The sequence below is a fragment of the Lontra canadensis genome, unplaced genomic scaffold, assembly GCF_010015895.1.
Source record: "Lontra canadensis isolate GAN:19392208 unplaced genomic scaffold, GSC_riverotter_1.0 scaffold75, whole genome shotgun sequence".
NCBI lineage: Eukaryota > Metazoa > Chordata > Mammalia > Carnivora > Mustelidae > Lontra > Lontra canadensis.
Window position 1 is genome coordinate 8,108,901 of NW_022631069.1, and position 21,790 is coordinate 8,130,690.

A 21,790-nucleotide genomic window follows, 5' to 3' on the forward strand; every position below is an offset into this window, starting at 1 on the left:
CTGGCTTTACTGGAATACTCAACAAGTCTCAAAGTAGAAGCAGCTTCTCAACCTTCTTGAGGCAAGAGGACTGAATTTAGTGCTGCCCAGAAATTCACCACGGGATCGGCTTGAACTTGGGCAGGGGGCAATCTGTTGTTGTTTCCCTTGCCCTCTGTTCTCAATTCCTTCATGTTCTGAACCATCTGAGGTCTCTGGCTAAACGGCGCTGGAAGGGGGTGCCACCAAGTGCTCCCTGCTTTTGTTTTTTTTCTGAGCTGCTTCTCAGCTTGGCTCTCATTCTGAGAGGCTGTGGGAATGTGTTGCCACCTGGTGGTCATTGCTGAGCATAGCGCCCCAGCCGGGGCTCCCCAGTAAGCCCGTCAGAGACACTTGAAGCTGGTGCCTGGAAGCCTCTAGCCGCTAAGACTCTTGCTTGCTGGGTGCCTACAACCTGGACAAAACTTAGAGTTAGCTGAACCCTTCTCTGGACTCTCTGTTAGGGCCTGGAGGCCTCTGACACCTGCGGTGTCGGTGGGGGTCTGGTGGGTGGGACGTTTAATCAGGGAGTTCCCCTTTGCTGAGCAGGATTTCCTGTTGCTCCCAGTGCAGGAACCTTGAACTCTCCCTCCCCCTTGAGCTGTCTCTGAGTGAGCCTCCTGAAATCAGCCTATAAGGCCTCAGGAATCCCTGGTTCCTTCTTGGTCAAACCCATGTGGATCCCTTCCGTAGTATGAAGCCCCCTGGGGACAGCAGCTCCAGATCAGCCCCTGGAGGACGGCTTCTGGAGACCCCAGTCTCCTGCTGCTGGGCTGAGAGCAGGATAAGGAGGGGAACCAGGAGAGGCCGCTTTCTTGGCCATCCCGCTCTTTCTAAGCCTCCCTGCTGCCTAGCAAGCATGAAGCTCTGTAAAAATATAAGCCTTTGGGGAAGTGGTGATGGGGCCAAGAGGAAGTGAACAAACTGGTTTTGGGCAACTCTGCCCACAGACAGCCGTGGAGGCAGTGTGAGCCAGCCCCAAGCAGAAGCCACTGCCTCCCACCTGCCTGACATCCTGTCTCAGCAGCAGCCTGGGCCAGTTCTCAGTCTCTACAGGTCTCCCCCTCTCCCCGGGGCTCCTGCTCACATAGCGTCTTGCTGTTGGTGCTGGGTGCTTCCTGGGCTCTCCAGGCTTGTCTGAGAAGCTGCAAAGGAGAAGCTCAACGGCTCTCTGGCCAGCCTGTCATGACATTAAGCAGAACCCCAAGGGCAAGGTTGCCTCCCTGTGGCTGAGCTGTGTCCAGGTGTGTCAGGCCACGGTTTGGGATGGGCGAGGCCTTTCCCCCAGGACTCCAGACGCTTTTCCTGTGGTTTAGCTTGACGGATCTTCCCTGGTCCTCGCCTCTTCCACAGATTCCAGGTTCTTTTAGTGAAACTGACACACACGCAGACGCCCCCTTCTTTCAGGCGGGGAAATTCCCTGAGCCACGTCTCCCTTGTAATTTATTTTATTATTAAAAAAATATATTTTTGGCACTCTGGCCCAGTGAAAGATTTTCTTTCTGTCCCAGAGCTTCCCTTGGAGCCCCACCAAGTGGCCCGTTGTATCCTCCCCCTTTTCGGAACTCAGAGCAGGTGCCAGACCTACAAGGCCCCTGTGCTCTCTTCCCACAGTCTTGGTCCCCTTTTCCTTTTCCAGGCGTGAGTTTAGGACGTCCGATGGATAACATGGCATCATCAAGTCCGGGGCTGCCTTGCGCTTGTGAAAGCTTCCCATGGTTGTTCACTACTTGCCCATTCATTTACTGAAGCCCGGAGCCTGAGTTTGAACGCTGGCTCTGCCACTTCCTGGCTGCGTCACCCGGGGCCAATTACGTCACCTTTTTGAGCCTAAGTTGCCTCTGCTGTGATTATAGTGTCTATTTCATCCGAGTGTTGAATAAGACCATAAAAGCAAAATGTTCAGCACTCTAGATGGTATAAAGGAACGTACTCAACAGGTCCCAGCTGATTTACTGGTCTTCTGTAACCAGTGCCAAGCTGATGCCCTCTGGTTCACTGAGGTGTGTTCATACTCATTCATTCAGCAAAAATATACTTGAGCACCTGCCATCTGCCAGGCACCATGGTGGGGCTAGAAATGAAAAGTGGAGGTCACTAAGCTTCAGGAGCTTGCAAGATCACAGGGGAGAGGGGCTTATAAACACAACATGGGGAGAGGATGTCTGGGAAGTTCTCTTCGGGGTCCCATCTGAGAACAATCTTGAAGGAAAAGTGCTTGTGTTCTAGATGGACGCGAGGAGAAGGGCTTTCTGAGCTGGGTGCACAGGGGAAAGGAAGTGAAAGCTCAGTGGTGCTTGCGGTTTCGGGGGGAGGGGGCTCCAGGCACCAGGAGGTGCAGAAGCTGGGAGGCCCCCCATCGCGAAGGGTGGGATATGAGACTCTGCCATTCCAGGGAGGTTGGACTTGATCTGAGGGCTACACAGAGGCTGAGGCGACTTGCATCTGGGTGTGGCTCTGGAGGCTGAGGTGGTCTCTCCCTGAAAGATGAGGGAAGTTACCCAAGAGCAGCTGTGGCATGTCTGTGTGTCGTTGGGGGTGGGGGTGGGGGTAAGCAAGATGGCCATCTGCCCTGGCCTCTCTGTCTTCTTTTCCAGGCTGCCTTCTGGTGTTCCATCTGGAAGGAAATGTTGGCTCAGGGCCCAATCTTAGGCCAAAATGCTAAGTAACTGTGGAAACCTGTCTCCTCATCCCTCCAGTCACCTCCCTGAGCAGGGATGGGCTCAGGCCTGCCGTGCTTATGGAGAGGAAATTTCCAGAGAATTCCTAGGTGGGAAGAGGTGGCTAGGTCAGATGCCCTAAGCATGTCCCCTGCCTCTCCTTTTCCCTCTGGATTATTCTCTCACAGGCTATCCTGCGCCCATCACACTGTTCTTGTCACTGGTGCTGGGTCACAAAGCCCTCTCCTTGGTGTCTCTACCCCAGCTGAGATGGGCTGTTTCCGAAAGAACTCACCTACATCGTAAAGGAGGATGAAAGGGGTAAGAATCTGCAAGCACACCGGTCAGGTTTCCAGCTCCAGCTGTCCAATCCTTCCCCAATGCCTTGGTCCCCTTCCTGTGGCTGGATCCGTGGCTCAGTCTCTTTCCTGGCCTCTGCCTTCTTACCCTGCGCCCAGTTTCTGGCCCATAACCCCACAGAGGCCCCCATCTCTCTCTCTAAGTGCAGGAACTGTCCGTCCTCTGACCAGCTCTCAAACGTGGAGCAAAGCTATGAGGCTGACCTGGAGCAGCCAAGCCCCCCAGGAATGCACTCCTTCCCTGTCCTTTCACCCCAACCGAGCAACACGACTCGACTCGTCCCTACAGCAGACAGTCTCTCTCTCACATAGGCTGTTTGGTACTACCCGGTGGCAAGGTGCTGAAGGGGAGGGTGCATTTTTTTTTTTTTTAAGCAGGTTATCAAGATTCAGCGATTGCTTTCGGGTGACTTCTTTCAGTAGCACGCAGCCTCCTAGAAATGGCTCTCTGTGACTTCCTTCTCCGAAGCAGAGATAAAGAAAGCAGTTGCAGTAGAAACTTTGATGAGAAGTCACGCTGAGGGCTGGCAAAACTTCCCAAGCTTCCAGGGCGCAGGGATGCGGGCATAGTGAACACTGGAAAATGCGAGAGTGACAGAGATACGTTTGCTGCGCCTTCGCGTCTGGGGCTGGGGGTGGGGGGAGGTTTGCCCAGAGAGAAGCGGCAAGTCTAGAAGGCATGAACCAGGGATTCAGGCTTCAGGGATTCAGGGATGAACAAGGATTCATCCCCAACGGGGATGAGGTGGGGAAGCAGAGGATGACATGGAAGCCGCAGCCCAAGGCATCTCCCCAAGGCCCTGGAGAGGATGTGAACGGCACTGCCGATAGCATTGAATTTTCATTTGGGTGCTACATAGATTGGTATTTAAGGCAAATATTATAAACCCTTCAATCCACAGTGCTGGCTCAGGTCCACCCATCCCTTCCTTTAAATCACCCTTTTGGGCAGGACTGAGACACCCATGAACTTCGTGGACCTTAAGTCCCAATTGCTTGTAAGTGTCTGGTTTCCAGAAGTTGCAGCCCAGGTGAGCGACTTCCAGGAAAGCAGTTTTCTTCCTCTTTTCCAGCAGGTGGCGGGGGGCGGGGTGGGGGGATCAGGGTGGGGGAGATGGGTGTTATGCCATGTGAGGATGTGCGCCTGTGGCCCTTTCCCTCCTTTCTGCCTGGCCGGTCATCCTTTTGTCCTGTAGTTCCTCAAAGAGGTTTGTCACCAGATGGTTGCTGGGGTGAGGGCATGTGAGATGTTGGTGGGTGTGGGGCCCCCCCCCAAGGGAAACGTAGAGTAAGCAGATATGCTTCCGGGAGGTGCTGAATTTTCTGCCCTTCTAAGCAGGGGATCTTAGCTTGTTCCTTTGTCAAAGGATCTTTGATGCAAAAGCTGGGTCCCAGCTGTGTCTGACCAAGAGTCAATCCATGCTGCCCAATTCCCAGGGCTTGCTGCTTTGCACTGTTTTATTCTGTCCAGGCTACTGTAACAGAACACCAAAGACTGGGTGGCTTACAAGCCATAGAAATTTTCAGTTCTGGAGTCTGGAAAGCCCACGATCAAGGTACTGGTAGATCTGGTGTCTGGCAAGAGTCAGCTCCTTGGTTCATGAATGGCTGAAGGGGTGAAGGAGGTCTGTGGGGTGTCTCTTATGAGACACTAATCTCATGCGTGAGGGTTCCATCCTCATGACCCAGGCATCTTCCAAAGACCCCATCTCCTAATACCGTCACTTTGAGGCTCAGATCTCAACCTGTCGATTTGGAGTGTGTGTGTGAGGCGGGGAGGGGCGGGGGGACACAATCATTCAATCTGTAGCATGCGCAAAGAAACCATAAATTCTGGCTAAGACTGCCACCGAATTCTATTTCTTGCTGTGGCTTCTGTTTGCCTCCTTGTCACGCGATCTTTCTGCTATACTAGCAGAAAGCCAGAATTGTCGAGCCTGTGCTTCTACTGCCCTGCCCTGCAGAGCTACACTCCCATCTGGTCCCTGAGTGAACGAATTCTGAGCCTTCTCCGCGCCGCTCACACCCCCTGGTCTGCTCTTTCCATCTTCTTGCTGAGCGTTCCTGGTCTGTGCTTCCTCTTGGCCCATTTCACTTCCTGAAACAGCCCTGAAGAGTGTTGCTTATCTCGATGGAGCTCGAGTGGCCCTCTGGGGGCAGGAGGCAGAGGCCTCGAGCGTGTCTGTCTGGGGAACTAAGAGAAGCGGCACTTTCAGATTCAACCCACATCGAACTGTTCTCCACGCTTCCGATAGCCCAGGGATGTGTGGCCCACAAAGGGGCACAAAGTGATTGCCCCTGGATGGGCTCTCTCTAAGAAAAGCAGGGGTCTCCCAGGGAGTGTTCCACCAGAGAAAAGAAGGAATGAGTGAGTCGTGATGTTCAGACTGTCGCAGCTGCCCCTGGACCTCTAGCAAGATGCCCGGAGAGAGCTAGGCTCACCGGGCCACACGGATCCCGTCCACTCGCCTGTTGCTTGGGAGTCGCCTCGGGGAGGGCAAGATGGCTGTCAATAGCACTGCCCTGTTGATGGCCAACGTCACCTACATAACCATGGAGATTCTCATCGGGCTCTGTGCCATCGTGGGCAACGTGCTGGTCATCTGGGTGGTCAAGCTGAACCCCAGCCTGCAGACCACCACCTTCTATTTCATTGTCTCCCTGGCCCTGGCTGACATCGCCGTTGGGGTGCTGGTCATGCCTTTGGCCATTGTCATCAGCCTGGGCATCACCATCCACTTTTATAACTGCCTTTTCATGACCTGCCTGCTGCTGATCTTCACGCACGCTTCCATCATGTCCCTGCTAGCCATTGCTGTGGACCGATACCTGCGGGTCAAGCTCACAGTCAGGTAGGAGGTGGCAGCGTGGGGCAGTGAGGGGCTGGGACATGGGGCTGCTTCAGTGAAAGCAAATCCAGTCTGGCCTCTGAGCTTGAAAGAGGGCACTAAGCCTCTTTGCACCATTTGGTGTGTGAGCTGGGACTGGAGAACAGCTAAAGATGAGGAAAGCATGATGCGTCTTTATTTTTTTTTTTTTCTTAGCGTCTCTAGCTTGATGCATCTTTAATTAGTAAAATAAATGTTCATGAGTTTTAGAAATGAAAGCAACTTACTAGCTAAAATAAGGAGCAAACAGAGAAGAACAGGAGATGTGAATATGGTTCTGTTCTTTGCAGATGTAGGTTATTTTAAAGTTACTTTAACTTTGCTTCCTCTTCCAAGTTGAGGAGGGGACCAAGAAAAGTCCTCCATTGCCGAAAGTAGTAGCAACCGTTCCTGGGATGATGTGAACAGAACAGACTGCCAAATGGAGACATCTTAGTCCCCAGGTGTCCTGAACGGCAGTTGGCTTGTAAGCCGCCTCTCTCCTCTTGGGGAAGAGATGTGGAGAGGAAGCTACAGACAAGCTTTTGATACTAAAAAGCCCGGGCTCAAAGCCCAGATCTTGAGGTCTGAGCTGAGGCAAGTGACTTTTGTGGATTTGGTTCCTCGTCTTTCCACAGCAGTTAAGATACTCTAAACTCGGACTTAACCTCATTTCCATTTTACCTCTGCTGCTTTAAGCTTGTCCGGGTCACCTGCCTGTTTCTTTTTTTCACCTATAAAGTGGGGACAATAATTGCCCCTTCCTCATAAAATCCCACAGTTCATACATATAAGGCTTTTAGAAAAAAGGCTGCGCCCAGTCTGTGCTCACTCCATGGTAGCTGTCACTACTGTAATCCTCAGCCAGTCACCAGCAAGGACATGGGGATTATTATAAAACTAGCTTCGGTTTGTTGTGAAATGTGACTGAGATAAAGTCTGAGTACACTGTCAGTACATAACAAAATCAGTTTCCTTCTTGTAGTCTGTGAGGGATGTTGCTGGGAAGGTTGGCGGGAGGAGGAATGGTGCCTCTCTTTGGAGGAGTCATTTGAGGTCCTGGAAACACTTCAGCCTCAATTCCACACCTCCACAGACCCCCATATATTGAGCAATAAGTGGGGTGCTGGAGCAAATAGAGAAGCAGGGGCAGGCACAGGTGGAGGGCAGCGCAGGAAAGGCAAGAGTTGAACTCATGGCCTGCAGCCCAGCAGCCCAACAAAAACAAGACAGCGCGTGGCTGGAAACGTGCTCTGAGAGCATCTTGGGTAGGTGATCCCAAGAGACTTAGAAAACTCTTACCTTCCACGAACTGAAGAATTCTCAGGCTGGAAGGGTGCCGTGAGTGTGGCAACATATGTCTAAGCCATTCGACATCATATTTCCTTTAAAAAGTCCCCCAGAGAAGTTTGCTGGAACACCAGCTTTCTCTACCCTCATCGCCCCGCTCCCTCCGTAAGCAATTCCTACTGGGAACTCATCCATTCTCTTCCATTCAAACAGATACAGGAGGGTCACCACTCAAAGAAGAATATGGTTGGCCCTGGGCCTTTGCTGGCTGGTGTCTTTCCTGGTGGGACTGACGCCCATGTTTGGCTGGAACATGAAACTGACCTCAGAGTATGACCAAAATGTCACCTTCCTTTCCTGCCAGTTCAGTTCTGTCATGAGGATGGACTACATGGTCTACTTCAGCTTCTTCACTTGGATTTTAATCCCCCTGATTGTCATGTGTGCCATCTACCTTGACATATTCTATGTCATCCGGAATAAACTCAATCAGAACTTTTCGAGCTCCAAAGAGACAGGTGCATTTTACGGACGGGAGTTCAAGACGGCCAAGTCTTTGTTTCTGGTTCTCTTCTTATTTGCTTTGTCCTGGCTGCCTTTGTCTATTATCAACTGTATCACCTACTTTCATGGTGAGGTGCCACAAATCTTTCTGTATTTGGGCATTCTGCTCTCCCATGCTAACTCCATGATGAACCCTATTGTCTATGCTTATAAAATAAAGAAGTTCAAGGAGACCTATCTTTTGATCCTCAAAACCTGTATGATCTGCCAGTCCTCAGCCTTGGACCCAAGCACTGATCAGACTTCTGAGTAGTTATCCGGGAAAGATGACTCTTCTCTCCATTGACCTTCGGATTCAACGTCAGTAAATACTTGAGGACCTATCCACCTGAGCCACGGCCTTTCATGTCCTTAATTCCTTCTACTGAGGTGGGAAGCATTTGACTGACTGCCTCCAACTGTACCTCCCCTAACATCCCTTCCTGTAATCCAATTGTTTTCCTGTCTTTCTTCTCTAATTCAATGTTCTCGAAGCCTGACTTGAGGAGAATGTTCTATGGTCACTACTACCTGTGGTTCCTCCTCCCCAAACAGGAGAAGTCATGGAATCTGAAGGATGCCTTGTTGACTTAGTGATGAAAGTTCCTGGTCCCACTGGACATGGGTGTGGTGGTGACTCAGTTCCACTCTTCGTGGCACCCGGCAGAGAAACCACACCAGCAGAGGCCGGGGAGATGGCAGGGACAGAGTGTCACAAAAGGGCACTGAAACTGCTGAGTTCACCTGTAATTGTGTTTGAGTGAATAAAAGATGACCACTAACTGTCGTGTAACTCTTTGCTGAGGGTCAAGGTCATTTGGGGTTCACAGACCCAGCTGGCTGCTCTTGGCACTCAAGCTGCTTGCCACTGGGAACCACACCATGTTCATCTGTTTGAACTCTGGGCCTCTCACCCCTTGCCCTAGAACATCCTACTCCTTCTTCCTGGGCTGATAGGAGCATTTGCCAACTTCATGAGTTGTTTGTCTATTGTTAAGAGAAGGATCAAAAGAGGCAGAAAAGAGACACGGGATAGCTACTATTTGTGGAGTGCTGTCTATGTGCTAAGCACTTTCCAGACATGAGCTCTTCTGATCCTGACCATCTCTGAGGTCGATGCCACGATTATTGTCCTGTCCATTTTGCAGAAGGAAAATGGAGGCACAGAGAGGTTAAGTAACTTGTCTATAGTCACACAGTTAACAAGTAAAGTATAAAGCCGAGATTTAAACTCAGCCCTACCTTTCGGGAGAACCCAAACTCCTCACCACCTATTCTCAGGCACGAAGAAGGACTTGTCACTTGTCCAAAGGCCAAGCTCTCGAGTTCACCTAATGGACAATTACCAGATGCATGGATCCAACAATGATTTGTGTGCTCAAGGACTCCTGGATCTTGGGGGGAAGGTTGCCCTAGGTACTGTCACGGATGTCTCATTAATCCAGACACCAGGCGGGGACAGAGTCCCAGTCACACACTTTCAGCACTGGATATGGCTCCGAAGATTCAAGGGGACATCAGAAGCACTTCATAGTTTACATAATTTACATCCAAATTTGCAACTTCGGACTCTCCCCAAACAATGAATGTTTGAGCCTAATGAGAGCAACAAGATGGGGATTTCAATTAAACCACTTCAAAGAGGGTAAATGTACTTCAGATTTTTTTTTAAAGTAATTCTTAGCCACTTCTGAAAGTTTATCCTGACGGCAATCTTAGGCCAGAGCCCGATAATCGTATTTATCTAGTTCACATTACATTTCATTTCAGTGAAGTTCCTCACTTCTACCCCGCCCCCCGCCCTGTCACCCCAGGAAGAATGAACACTATCTGGGAAGTTTGAAGACTTAAATCTACTTTCCTACTAATGCCAAGCTGAGTTGCTTGCCGACCTGCCCACTTCCCTGCACTGCTCACAATCGTATCTTAAAGGTGAACTACCAGGACTGGTCTTCACTGTCCCTGGAAGTGTGGGAGGCGACTTTCATCTCGTCAGTCTCCCCTTCAACATTTGGGGATCTTTGCTCTCTAAAAATCCAAGCGTGGACCCCAAACCACAATTTCTTTTCCTTAATGGCATCCTGTTGTTTGATTTAAGGCTTCCCCCCCAAACCCCGAATTCATTTTTGTGCTTAGTTAAAATTCCCCTTTTGGATGATGCCCTGGGTCTACTGTGAGGCTTCTGGTGACCCTGGTGTGTGCTTCAGCCCAGAAGGCATCTTTGCCCAGTTGGATCCTTGAGGGAAGTGCTTTCATTTTTTCGTCCCAAACAGAAGCACTTCATAGTTTACAAGCAATCTCTGCTGGTTGCTATAGCAACACTTAGCACCTGCTCTTTAAGGAAACCGCCATTAAAGGGACCAATTCCCTCAAAACGAAACAGCAGTCTGTCCTGTGTCATTCGGTGTCATAAGATGAACCATAGTCTCTGAGTCTCAGAAAAAACCTGTTTTCCCCTCTCTTCTCCTTTTGTCCTCATTCTCCCCCTTCTCTCTTTCTTTCTGAAGGCCACTGCTTAGCAAACCCACTGGGGGTTTGCAGGGAGTTGTATTATTTTTTTAAATTTTGTTTTGGTCAAATGAGAACATCCTGAGCTAAGAGGTTCCACCAGCCCAGAAGAAAACCTTAACGCGAGAAGGCCTTTTGGAGTGGACTCAGGAAAGATGAACCAAGACTCCCCGTGAGGAGCTCTGGTAGAAGTGGCCGAGCTCCACTCCAGAGTTTCAGGCTCAGAGATTAGCATCCCTGCAGCCTCCCGGAGCCCATCTCCTGGCTAGCTCCCTTCCACAGAGCAGCTGAGGGTGGCTGCAGGATTTTTGTGCTCCAGGAAGAAGGGGAAAAGATTATACCCAGACAAAACTGAAGTTTGCTTCCTCTTCCTCTCTATGAATTCACTGGAACAAAAGCAGATGTTGAGTTTATAGACTTAATTTTTTTTTTTAACCAAAGTCTACTGTGGGTAAATGAAGACCAAGTGAGAAAGAGCGAAGGCTACTGCCAAGCTTGCGATGGAAAGAGAGCGGGTGATGGCCACTTGCATTTTGGCAGGGACTCGAAGTCAGGCAGAGGAGTGGGGGCAGCTTTCTGGGGGTCACAGGGAGGCTCCGCCGGGCTCTGGCTGGAGGCTGGTGGCTGGGGAAGCTTCTGGAGGGCTCGTGGAAGGGGGTCAGCCTGTGGGATGGGTTAGGAGAGCATATCCGGCTTTCTCTGGTTGGTCCCAAGGTGGAAGCAGGACAAAAATTTGGCAAGCTGTCCATTATTACTAGCTACTTGGGGTTGATTGTCACAGGGATTACCATTTGGTGTTCTGGACTTTTGCTGGAGATTATGGTCTGATTTCCTACAAATCTGATTTCTGGCAGGCTGGCTGCCCCGGCCAGTTACTGTAGATAAGATGCTGGTTTCCTGGGTCAGAAATTCTGTGCAGAGCTCTATTTTTATAGATGGTCTGGCCATTGTCCATGGGTACATTCAGTTTTTTACAACCAGATGTACATTTTCTAGAGACACTCTGCGCTTAGAGGCCGTGCTGGGTATTGTGCGAATGGGAAGACAGCTGCGCATTGCCCTGACTGCTCAGATGACACGGTGTATGCCCCGTCCCCTTGTGAAGTCTGACGTCTCTGAACTTTTGCCGGGTCATTACTATTGTGGAAGACTTAGCATCAGGTCAGCCTGTTGTACTAGCCGTATGAACCCAGGCAAGTTCCCAGGACTGAACCTTGTCATACTTGAGTGTTGTTTGGTTTGGTTTTTTTCCTATTTATGATGGAAAAGTTCAGGCACACAAAAGTGAAGAGGCCAGAATAATGACCCCTCGGATATCTATTATCCTGCTTCAGTAGCGATCAACTTACAGCCCACGTTGTTCCATTTGTGTCCCTCCCCACCTGCCGCACCCTGATTATCTTGACATTTTGGATATCAAATTATTTCATCTGCAAACATTTCAGCTTTTATTTATGAAAGGTATTTTTTAAATGATCACTTGGCTTATTCTTTTTTTTAAAAGATTTTATTTATTTACTTGACAGACAGAGATCACAAGTAGGCAGAGAGGCAGAAAGAGAGAGAGGAGGAAGCAGGCTCCCCGCGGAGCAGAGAGCCTGATGTGGGGCTCCATCCCAGGACCCTGGGATCATGACCCGAGCCGAAGGCAGAAGCTTTAACCCACTGAGCCAGCCAGGCGCCCCATCACTTGGCTTATTCTTATTATCCACTCATCATCTTAAGTTATACATCTAAGGAGTGAAACTTAATTCTATCCTGATGAAGCAGCAATAGAACAAAGAGCACCAGGGAATACTCAGAATGCTAGCGGGCACATGACTCCTTCTCCGTAACTCTGGGCCTCTCGTTTGCTTGACAATGTTACCTTTTCATGAGTTGGGCACTTTACTGATATCGGTGCCCAATCCATTTCTCCTTGGGTTGCTACTTTCTTCGGTTTCATGGTGCTATCTCCAAGCCTTTCCCAGCGTCCGTTTGGATGTGGCTTTCTCAGAGATAAGTGATTTTTAAAAATTTTTTAAATTTATTTTCAGCGTAACAGTATTCATTGTTTTTGCACCACACCCAGTGCTGCATGCAATCTGTGCCCTCCCCAATACCCACCACCTGGTTCCCCCAACCTCCCACCCCCCGCCCCTTCAAAACCCTCACATTGTTTTTCAGAGTCCATAGTCTCTCATGGTTCACCTCCCCTTCCAATTTCCCTCAACTCCCTTCTCCTCTTTAACTCCCCTTGTCCTCCATGCTGTTTGTTATGCTCCACAAATAAGTGAAACCATATGATAATTGACTCTCTCTGCTTGACTTAGAGATAAGTGATTTTTAAAAATACAACCACAGTGTCTGTATGAATGATCAGTTGCTATGTGTTTTTTATTGATTTTTAAAAATTTTTTTAAAAAGATTTTATTTATTTATTTGACAGAGAGCTCACAAGTAGGCAGAGAGGCAGGCAGAGGGAAAGGAGGAAGCAGGCTCCCCGCTGAGCAGGGAGCCCAATGCAGGGCTCGATCCCAGGACCCTGAGATCATGATCTGAGCCGAAGGCAGAGGCTTAACCCACTGAGCCTCTCAGGCGCCCCTGATTTATTTTTTTTTTAAAGGTTTTACCTGTTTACTTATTTATTTGAGAGAAAGAAAGCAAGAGAGGGGAGGGAGAGGAACATGTGGACTTTGCACGGAACATGGAGCCCAACACAGGGCTCAATCTCAGCACCCTGAGACCATGATCCAAGCCAAAATTAAGAACCAGGTGCCCGACTGACTAAGCCACCCAGACACCCCAGTTTTTATTGATTTTCTTGATCACACAGGCCAGCCCTGATTCAGTTTAGGAGGGGACTGAATAATAGCATGAGTGCCAGGAGCCATCTTCGAGGTTGGTTATTTTTTATTTATTTATTTTATTTATTTATTTTTTAAAGGAACTCATAGTTCCACCAGCCTTCTAAAAAAGATTTTATTTGTTTATTTGTTTGAGAGAGAGTGAGTAGTGGGGGAGAGGGAGGGGGAAAGAATCTCAAGCAGACTCCGCACTGAGTGTGGAGCCCAATGCGGGGCTCGACCTCAAAACTCTGAGATCATGACCTGAGCTGGAACCAAGAGTTGGACACTCAGCTGACTGAGCTACCCAGGCGCCCCTCAGAAACTGGCTCTTGATAATGTCATTATCACATCTGAAAAGAACTTAACAATCTCTTAATATCATCAACTAGCCACTGTCTAGACCTTTGGTGAGGATTCAAATATGTTCCATATACTGCAATTTGTCATTCTTTTCCTAAGCCCCTTGTAATCAGCAGATTCCTCCTTCCTCCCTTCTCCTCCGCCCGCCCCTTTTCCCAACCTTGCAGTTTATCTGTTGAACTCACAGAGGTTTGAGAGGAGTCAACGAGGCACAGGTAAAACAGTCAAGGGAAACAGGCCCGCTGCTGGACCACATGTGTTACTGAACAACCTGGACACACATCCATGCCCGGCCTTTGACGGGGAGGGCTATCTCTGGGGTGGGGGGTGATAAGTAGTGTTCAGCCTAAATTCACTGGAGGGGTGGTTCTGTAATTCAGACTTTCACAATCAGTGGTCAGGCCTTGAGCCCCAGCAGGAACCAAGAGAAGCTTCTCTTGCTGCAGAGACAGATCTCCTTGATTTGTCCCAGCTCTGCCCCGGGAAGCTCTCAAGAGGTCTGGACGCAACAGCTGTGAATGACGACACCCAAACACCCACGTGTACATGGCTCCATGCTCCAGATGCCAGATGCATCTGTTCCTAACAACTTCACATTTCACCCCCAATCACATTCCACGAGGGAGGCTTCAGTGTTCACCTGGGAGTCGGGGAAGTTAGCATTATCACCTGGTCCATTGGCAGGACAGGCACAGTTGCACACGTGGATGTGTGTAAACGCTGATGAGTGTGCTTGTGCTCTTCCAAGTGGGTACAAGGCTTTGTTGCACCAGGGTGCATTTATCCAGAAGGGGAATCTCCACTGCTATTTTGGGAGTGCCAGGAAGCTCACAATTTTTTCTGTTGCCTATATTATTATATAAATAAGTTTATTTCCACAAATGGCTTCTCTCTGATGAGGTATGCTTGTGCAGTGCACAACTTGGATAGCTATACATTGCAGCACTGCTTGGATTGACTGGTTGTTTCCTTTGGCCTGGTCTCTTCAAACAGGAGAAACCCACTTGAAGCTCAAAGATCTCAATTTCCCTTAATCAGATCCAGGATTCCTGAGACCCCTGGGCATGGTTTGTCATTCTAGTTGAAGGCTGTTCACTTCCTTCCAGTCATGGGGTTCTTCATTCTGCTCTTCTTGACTGTCTTTTCAGGTAAGACAGGGGAAGGAACATCTCTAGCCTCCAAACTTCCCAAACACCTTGCATTTCCTTGCCTTTCCTTCTCCTCTCCTACTTGGAGTGCCGGCTCAGTAGCTCGAACCCCGGCAGGAATGGGATAGGAAAATGAAAGGAGGAGAAAAGAGATCCTGTTCAAATTCATCCTTGTTCTTAGCTCTGATAGGAGGGTAGTGAGGGGAGGGAAAACAATTTTTAAAAGGAGGGTTGCAAGAAATTTGAAAACCTCAGCTAAAATGTGGGCTCCGTATTCTCTCGGTATTAAGTTCCCCTTCCCAGTCCCTTCCCCTTCGCCAAAGAGTGTGCAGATGGATAAGGCCGGGACTTTCTGCTGTCTGCCTGTGCCCGAGCCCGGAGGTGAGACCCTGGGGACTAACCTGGTGACCTTGACGGCTGCTGTGCCTCTCCTTGGGTCCCCACCAAGGCCTGTAGAGTGAGCATCACCCCATCTACTTGGTGGGGTGGATAGGAGAATAAAATATCATATCAGTTCATATGGGGGACGTGAACCTGCCATGCAGGCAGGTCCCAGGCAGCGCTTGTGGGGACCTAACCCACCTCTGGAAGGCTGGGAGATGGGGGGCCCTGCTGCCCATCTCTGCTCCTTGTTCAGATGCTTCCCCAGCCATGGTCAAGGGGGATGTGGTGTGCATGACTTCCTCACTACACAACATCCTGACAGGACGGTGCTGCCCCTGTAGGCCTTGCACAGAGGAAATGGAAAGTTCTGAGCTCCTAAGAACAGAACCTGACTCCCTCTGCTCTCAGCACTGTGCGGCCGGCAGAAGCCTCCGAACCTTCTCAGGTTTTGAGGGGGCCTCAGTTGAGTAGGGGGCTAGGGGCACAGGATGTGTTCACAGTGAGCCTCGGGTTCTTCAAGCCCCCTGCCAGGCAGTGGTGAGAGGCTGCCTATATCCGTGCAGAGGGGGACCCCTCGGGCCAGGCCACAAGACTTGCCTAGGGTTGTGGTAGTAGCTGTCAGGCCTGCCAGAGCCAGCACCACAGACTGGCTGGCTTGAATGACAGAGATTTATTTCTTTCCATTTCCGGAGGCTGGAAGTCCGAGATCAAGGTGAAGGCAGGTCTGGTTTCTTCTGAGGCCACTCTCCTTGGCTTTCTTGTTGTGTCCCACATGACTGTCCCTCGGCCTGTTGTGTGTATCCTAAGCTCCTTTCTCATAAGGACACCAGGCAGGTGGCCTTAGGCCCTTTCTAATGACCCCACTGTAACTCAATTACCTCTTAAAAGGCTCAATCCCCAAATACAGTCATATTCTGAGGTGCAGGAGGCTAACACCTCAACATACGAATTTTAGGGGGACCCTATTTGGCCCCTAATAGTCACTAACCCAAGACAGGCAGAAAAAAAAATCAGCTTCCTGTGCTTTAACTGATTTTTCTGGGGGATGGATGGCAGGGGCTGCAACATGTTTAAAGGAACAATGATGCATGTGTGTCATGGGCACGCATGGGCGCACGCTTGCCTGTGTGTGTTTTCACAGATGCTATGGTCATGGACGAAAAGGTCAAGGAGAGCTTTGTGCTGGACACAACTTCTGCCACCTGCAGCTACAATGCCCACTATAAGGACCACCCCAAATTTTGGTGCCGAGGCTACTTCCGGGACTACTGCACCATCATCGCCTTCACGCCCAACAGTACGGACCGTGTGGCCCTAAGGGACACGGGAAGCCAGCTCATCATCACTGTGTCCTGCCTGACCAAGGAGGATGCGGGCTGGTACTGGTGCGGCATCCAGCGGGCCTTTGCCAGGGACGACATGGATTCTACCGAGCTGGTGGTGACTGATAGCACAGGAGGCCTGGCCAGTGATCTCTGGTCTGGGAAAGGTAAGTCCAGTCAGGGATAACCCACAGTAATGCGTGTGCATTATATGTGGTAACTACTCGCTGAGGCCAGGGAGAACCAAGTCAGGCTCCCCCTAGGTTCTTTGGGGGTAACCTGGTCTCTCCTTCCTTCCGAAGTTGGGTGGTTGCTGATTGTTGGGGATTAGCTTGGAATTCAGGGAAGAAGAGGGTGTGTGGGCTCTGAGGTCCTCTTGGAAGCTCCCTTCCCTCACAGCGATCTGGCCCATGGGATTTGGGAGAGGCTCATGGCAGCTAATAAGTGGAAGGGCTTTGTGCTGCTGGCCAGGAAAGGCTCAAAGGTTGATATTACACATCTGTGCTCCATAGCCAGCCTTGTAGGTCTAGAATCTTGAAGCTCCATTTCTTGAGAGGCAAGTGAGGCTATGAAAAATGACCCAAGTACCCGGATGAGCCCCCTCAGAAATGGTGATGAAGATCATGGCCAAACGGGTCAGGAGTACAGTTTACATGGAGGCTGCTGGGTGGGTGCAAGTTGGACTGGAGCATGTAGGGGAAGGTCTGTCCAAGCCAGTCAACCAGTCTTTTGGGCCAGGGCTGAGTTCTCCAGATGCTCACCAAAATTCTTCTGTCAGTTGTTCAAAGTCTCTTTCCTACATGAAAAAGCCTCTGTCTCGGCAAAGAGCTTAAGGAAAGCACCAGCCTTTCTCTTTTTTCCCTCTGTGTCTTCTCAGTTCTTTCCGTTTCTAGGAGGGAGGTCTTTCTATCATAGCCCAGAGCACAATGCCATTAGGAAAACAAACCAAGAACTTCAGGAAAGCTGTAGGAAGGCTTCTGGTGCTGGAGAGAGGGTTTTGCTCACACGTGAGCAACTACTCCTTTGTCTAACAAGTATCTTATTCAATGGGTGACATCCTCACACCTAGTGTGTTTCTACTGTATAGTTAGGCTCGGGATGAAAGAGGCCTCACCTAAATGTCTCCTTAGTTTTAAGCCCCCACAACCTCCCCAACTAGATTTGCCAGGGAAGGCAATGTGGGTGGCCATGGCAGAGCTTTTCCCATCGGGTTTTGGTGGCTGTCAGGAGCACAGTGTGGCAATGATGTCACCTATTGGCTCCTTCCTTAAGGATTGGACTGGCCCTCTTGTGCCTCTGGTGTCCCCTCCCATAGGCTTCAGCCTGGGACTCTCTAATCATGGGCCACTTCCAGTCCACACAGGGCTTTTGTGCAAATCTGGAAAGAGGGTCCCATCTCCAGGTGCAAGGAACCCAGTGACTGGTGGTATATGGCTTGGCAAGCAGAGTGTGGGCTGGATGTCAGCCCCTACTTGTTCCCTCCACTCTCTGCCCCATGCAGGGCACACTTAGGGTGCCTCAGCTTGGGCCAGCATCTGTTCGGAACACTCAGTCTCTGAGGGTTGAGGGAATAACAACCAGAGACCCAGAGATGCAGAAGGCAAGGGCAGGTCTGGGGACTGGCTCACTAGACCCTCAGCACATTCTTTCTGATGCAGGCCTGTCAGGCAACAAGACCAGAAGCTGCAAGGCATCCAGAGTGGTCCACAAGGTTGATCGCTCCAGGTGAAGACAAACGGGCTATGCGGGTGGCGGGAGGCAGGCAAGGGTGACACAGCGTGGAGAAAGATCTGTCCTAAGGAGAGAGCAGTGTCTCACATGTGAAAGGCAGGACATGGCGCCCTCAGAAATGGTCCAGAGCATCTTTGGGACATTTTCTCAGTCTCTGATCTGCTGCTATCACGTGTGCTTGCCACCTCTCTCCCTGCACTGCTCTTTTCTGTTTCATTTTGGCCATTTCTAGCTCCTGAGCTTATGTCTCCCCTGCTCAAGAGACCAGCCAGTCTTGGTTCTGCCTGCTCCAAGTCTGTTAGTCTCTGAGGAAGGGGCTCAGACCTGCTTTGTCTGCCCACCAGCCCAGGTCCGATCAGGCTTGGGCTGGGGGACAGGAGCACTCTGAAGGGACATGGTGGCAGAGCTCCTGGAACTGGGTGGGGGTGGAGGATGGAGCAGATCCCAGGAGAGGGGATCCTGGGCAGAGAACCGAATTCGAGCAACATGAATTCTGTTGGTCTGTGACTCCTTCCAGGATGTCCATTCTCATCATCTGCATACTGATCACAGGCTTGGGGGCCATCTTTATAATCAGTCATTTGTCCAAAAGAAGGAGAAGCCAAAGGAGTAGAAGGGGTAAGTAGTCACTGGGGGGTGGGGATTAAGCAAAATGAAAGGGGCCAAGGAGTAGCTTTCAAATGAGTGAGTGTGACCCTCTTCTTGTTGCCTGGACCCATGGATGTCAATGCAGCCAGCCATGGGCTGGGGGAGATTCTGCTTCATGGTGACCAAGGCCCCATGAGAGGTGACAGAGAGGGTATGGCGGCCATGGTAAGTGGGACCACTTAGACTAGGGAGGAGGGAGACCTTGAGATGACCACACCGTAGGTCCCAGTGTGTGGAAGGTCACCTGCCTCCCCAGCATACAACATTTGGGAGATAGACTTACTCTTTGCTTGAAACTTTTGTTCACCTGGGGGGACTGTCAAAGGATCTCTGGGGCCCGTGGGTAAGTAGACATAGAAAAGTCTCCTTGAGAAGGTCCGGAAATGGAGACGACAGGCCCACGGGCCTCAGCTTTGGTCTTCAGTCACCAGAGGAAGGGCCCTTAAGCTTTGTGCCTCCTTCTGCCCTTGGGTATTACAGGTAAAATCCTCGCTAGAAGCCAGAAAACCAGTCAAGCTTCTTTTGTGATCCCCACACCTCTGGTAAGTTCCCTCCATGGCTCATCCTGCGCCCTGGGCCCCACAGTTACCTGATCTTTAGGGATCCCCTTTCCTAACCAGAGGATAGGAATTTTGTTCAGCAGGGACTATGTGGATCTGCCCACCTTCCCTTTCTCTCTCTCTCTCTCTTTATTTTTGTTCACCTTTCCTTTGGGGCAGCATCAGAGAAACCAAAATCCTCAAGACCACCATGTGGTGGTTCTTCTAACCTCTCAAGGAAACACAGGATAGGAAGAACACCACATGCAAGTGTCACTGTTTGGCTAGTAGGGCTTTTTTCCCCTTTTTTTATGCTCAGAAGTCACAGAAGTACGTTGGACCACAGAGGGACTGTATACATAGTTACAAGCAGGCTCCCCCCTCCTCTGGGTCTGGAAGTGCAGGAAACAATGCTTCAGAGAATGAGAGTAAACATGTGCATACACACACACACACACACACACACGTGCGTATACACACACACACACACACACACACACACACACACACACACACACCTGGAAGCACCTGCTACTGAAACACGGGGTAGAACTGGAGGAATCTGGAATTCAAAGCTAAGACTGAGAGGTCTCATACTCTCCCTGTGATAATTTGGCCCCATGGCAGAGCAGGAGCCCTAAGAAATCAAAGGCCTGGCTCCCTTTTGTTCTCTAAGAGCTTTGGGAACTGGTGGAGATGGGGAAGGTAGTTGTGCCCAAGACCCCTCCCTTCAGGACACAATTATACTGTAGGTTTTTGCAAAAACCCAGTGTCACTTCTTCAAGGCATGATCTTGGGTAACTTTTCACTTCCCTGGGCCCATTTTCTGCTATAGATTGAGGACCCCATTCTCATATTCCCCAGGAGTTTTTAGTCATACATTCACTCTTCTTTCAATGCACGGGGACCATGCTAGGTGTTGGGGATACAAAGGCAAGAAAAAGAAATGGCATCTGGCTTCATAGAACAGAGTGGGAAGGAGACGAACCATCACGCAGATGAAAATTGTCAGCATAGATACTTGACAGGAAAGGCACACAGAGTGGTGGAAATTGAGGCAAGAGAATCCAACCCTACTCCGTTTGAGCAAGGAGTTGTGTGACCTGTGTTAGCCGTGGCCTGCTTCCTCACACTCAGGCAATTGGAACATGGCAGCTGGAATCAAAGACCCATCTGGCTTTGATGTTCCTGGGCTCTGCAGGGGTCCAGTGGCATTAAATCACCAAAGCTTGGTGAGAGGTGAATGGAAGCCCCATGTGCCAAGCTTCCCTATTGACTGACCAAAGGGCTTTCAGGTAATGACAGCTGATTTCTGCCCTGAGAACAAACTACGGTGTTTAGTCCCCATAAAGCCACCACGAGAGAGTTTGCAACTTCTATGGCAGAAACACGCAGCAGAGGAAGGCAACAGATCTCAACTCGATTTCCTTTTTCTCTTCCCCACAAAATAGACAAGTCACTGAAGCCCTCCTCCTGTGTCCTGACTCCACAGAAAATGGCTCATGCTGAACAGATGTGACTGAAGATTTATTTAGTTTATGAATTAAGTGATGCTACAATAGAGTTGTCATGACAACCGACCCCCACCTTGTGGGGACCGATTGTGATCTCTCAGGTGTACTGCAGGACCCTCTGACTTGCCAGTGATCGCTTGCTGCTAGCTGAGAACAGCAGTCGCAGGTGAAGAAAAGGGGCAAAACCTGGCTCAGGGGCGCAGGAGATCACTTGTGTTTTCTTGGTTCGCCAATAAACTCCTGACTGGTGTTGAATGGACTCTCAGGTATGACTAACTTCTCCTGGGATATCCCTGGAAGTGTGTTTCCAGAAAAGTTTCAAGTACAATATTGCGATATTTATTTCTGCATTGGTATTACCTGCTATCAGAAGAAGGGGTATCAGCCAAACCAGCAGGTGTCAGGTTTTCTTGGGGGAAAGATTGTCCTCTCTGGGACATTGTCTGTGGACTGAATGGAGGCCGCTCTGGATCAGTGAGAAACCAAGGTGTGGTGAGTGAAATATTCAGTCACATCAGGAAGCACAAATCAAGACCGAGGGAGGCATTGGGAGCTGTGGGTACAAGGGAGGCTGTACTGTCCAAAATGCCAGAGCCACCTGCATGTCTGCACCTTCTGTCCCCATGTGAAGTCTTCCCTGCTATTTCAGAGAGTTCCAGGAGCTCCCCATCACTGCCTCTGCTGCCCTCATAAAATCCCTGCTCTTCTGGTGTCTTGTAGCGAGGGTGCCATCCAGTCTCAGCACTCAGGATGCTAGGCAGCCCGGGGGTCATTGCGGGGGGGGGGGGGGCAGGGGGCAGAGAGATTGGCTCTTGACCCAATTCCATGCCTGTTCTACAATGTTTAAACTCTCACAGTGTCTTTCATGAACACAGTCCCTTCAGCTTCTATTCTAACCCCTCCATTGGTAGGGAACTCAGAGCTACTCAATAGCCTGATGGGAAGGGGCAGGGGCGAGGAGACCATACCATTCCTGCCATCTCCCTATTTCCTGTGGCTAGTCCCCCTACCTCCCAGAGTCTCCGATTCAAGAACATCAAAAGTGCTACCTTTTTCCTCAGCCACTGAACA

At 50.2% G+C, this 21,790-nt stretch overlaps 2 protein-coding genes across 4 annotated transcripts; both read left to right on the plus strand.

Moving 5' to 3' along the window:
• Window positions 1–4,889: 4,889 nt before the first annotated feature.
• Window positions 4,890–14,523, plus strand: ADORA3 (adenosine A3 receptor). 2 transcript variants are annotated; one of them, XM_032881452.1, is made up of 2 exons: window positions 4,890–5,889; window positions 7,408–8,519. In XM_032881452.1, exons 1-2 carry the CDS (start codon window positions 5,540–5,542, stop codon window positions 8,009–8,011), a joined length of 954 nt encoding a protein of 317 aa, XP_032737343.1. In that variant the 5' UTR covers window positions 4,890–5,539; the 3' UTR covers window positions 8,012–8,519. The 2 variants fall into 2 exon arrangements, with proteins under 2 accessions (XP_032737343.1, XP_032737344.1); XM_032881453.1 differs by lacking the exon at window positions 7,408–8,519 and adding an exon at window positions 14,472–14,523 and having other exon boundaries at window positions 5,158–5,889.
• On the plus strand, window positions 14,492–20,961 carry TMIGD3 (transmembrane and immunoglobulin domain containing 3). 2 transcript variants are annotated; one of them, XM_032881455.1, is made up of 6 exons: window positions 14,492–14,581; window positions 16,107–16,454; window positions 17,946–18,012; window positions 18,536–18,636; window positions 19,147–19,208; window positions 20,657–20,959. In XM_032881455.1, exons 1-6 carry the CDS (start codon window positions 14,542–14,544, stop codon window positions 20,666–20,668), a joined length of 630 nt encoding a protein of 209 aa, XP_032737346.1. In that variant the 5' UTR covers window positions 14,492–14,541; the 3' UTR covers window positions 20,669–20,959. The 2 variants fall into 2 exon arrangements, with proteins under 2 accessions (XP_032737346.1, XP_032737345.1); XM_032881454.1 differs by lacking the exon at window positions 14,492–14,581 and adding an exon at window positions 14,887–14,962 and having other exon boundaries at window positions 20,657–20,961.
• Window positions 20,962–21,790: the final 829 nt, after the last annotated feature.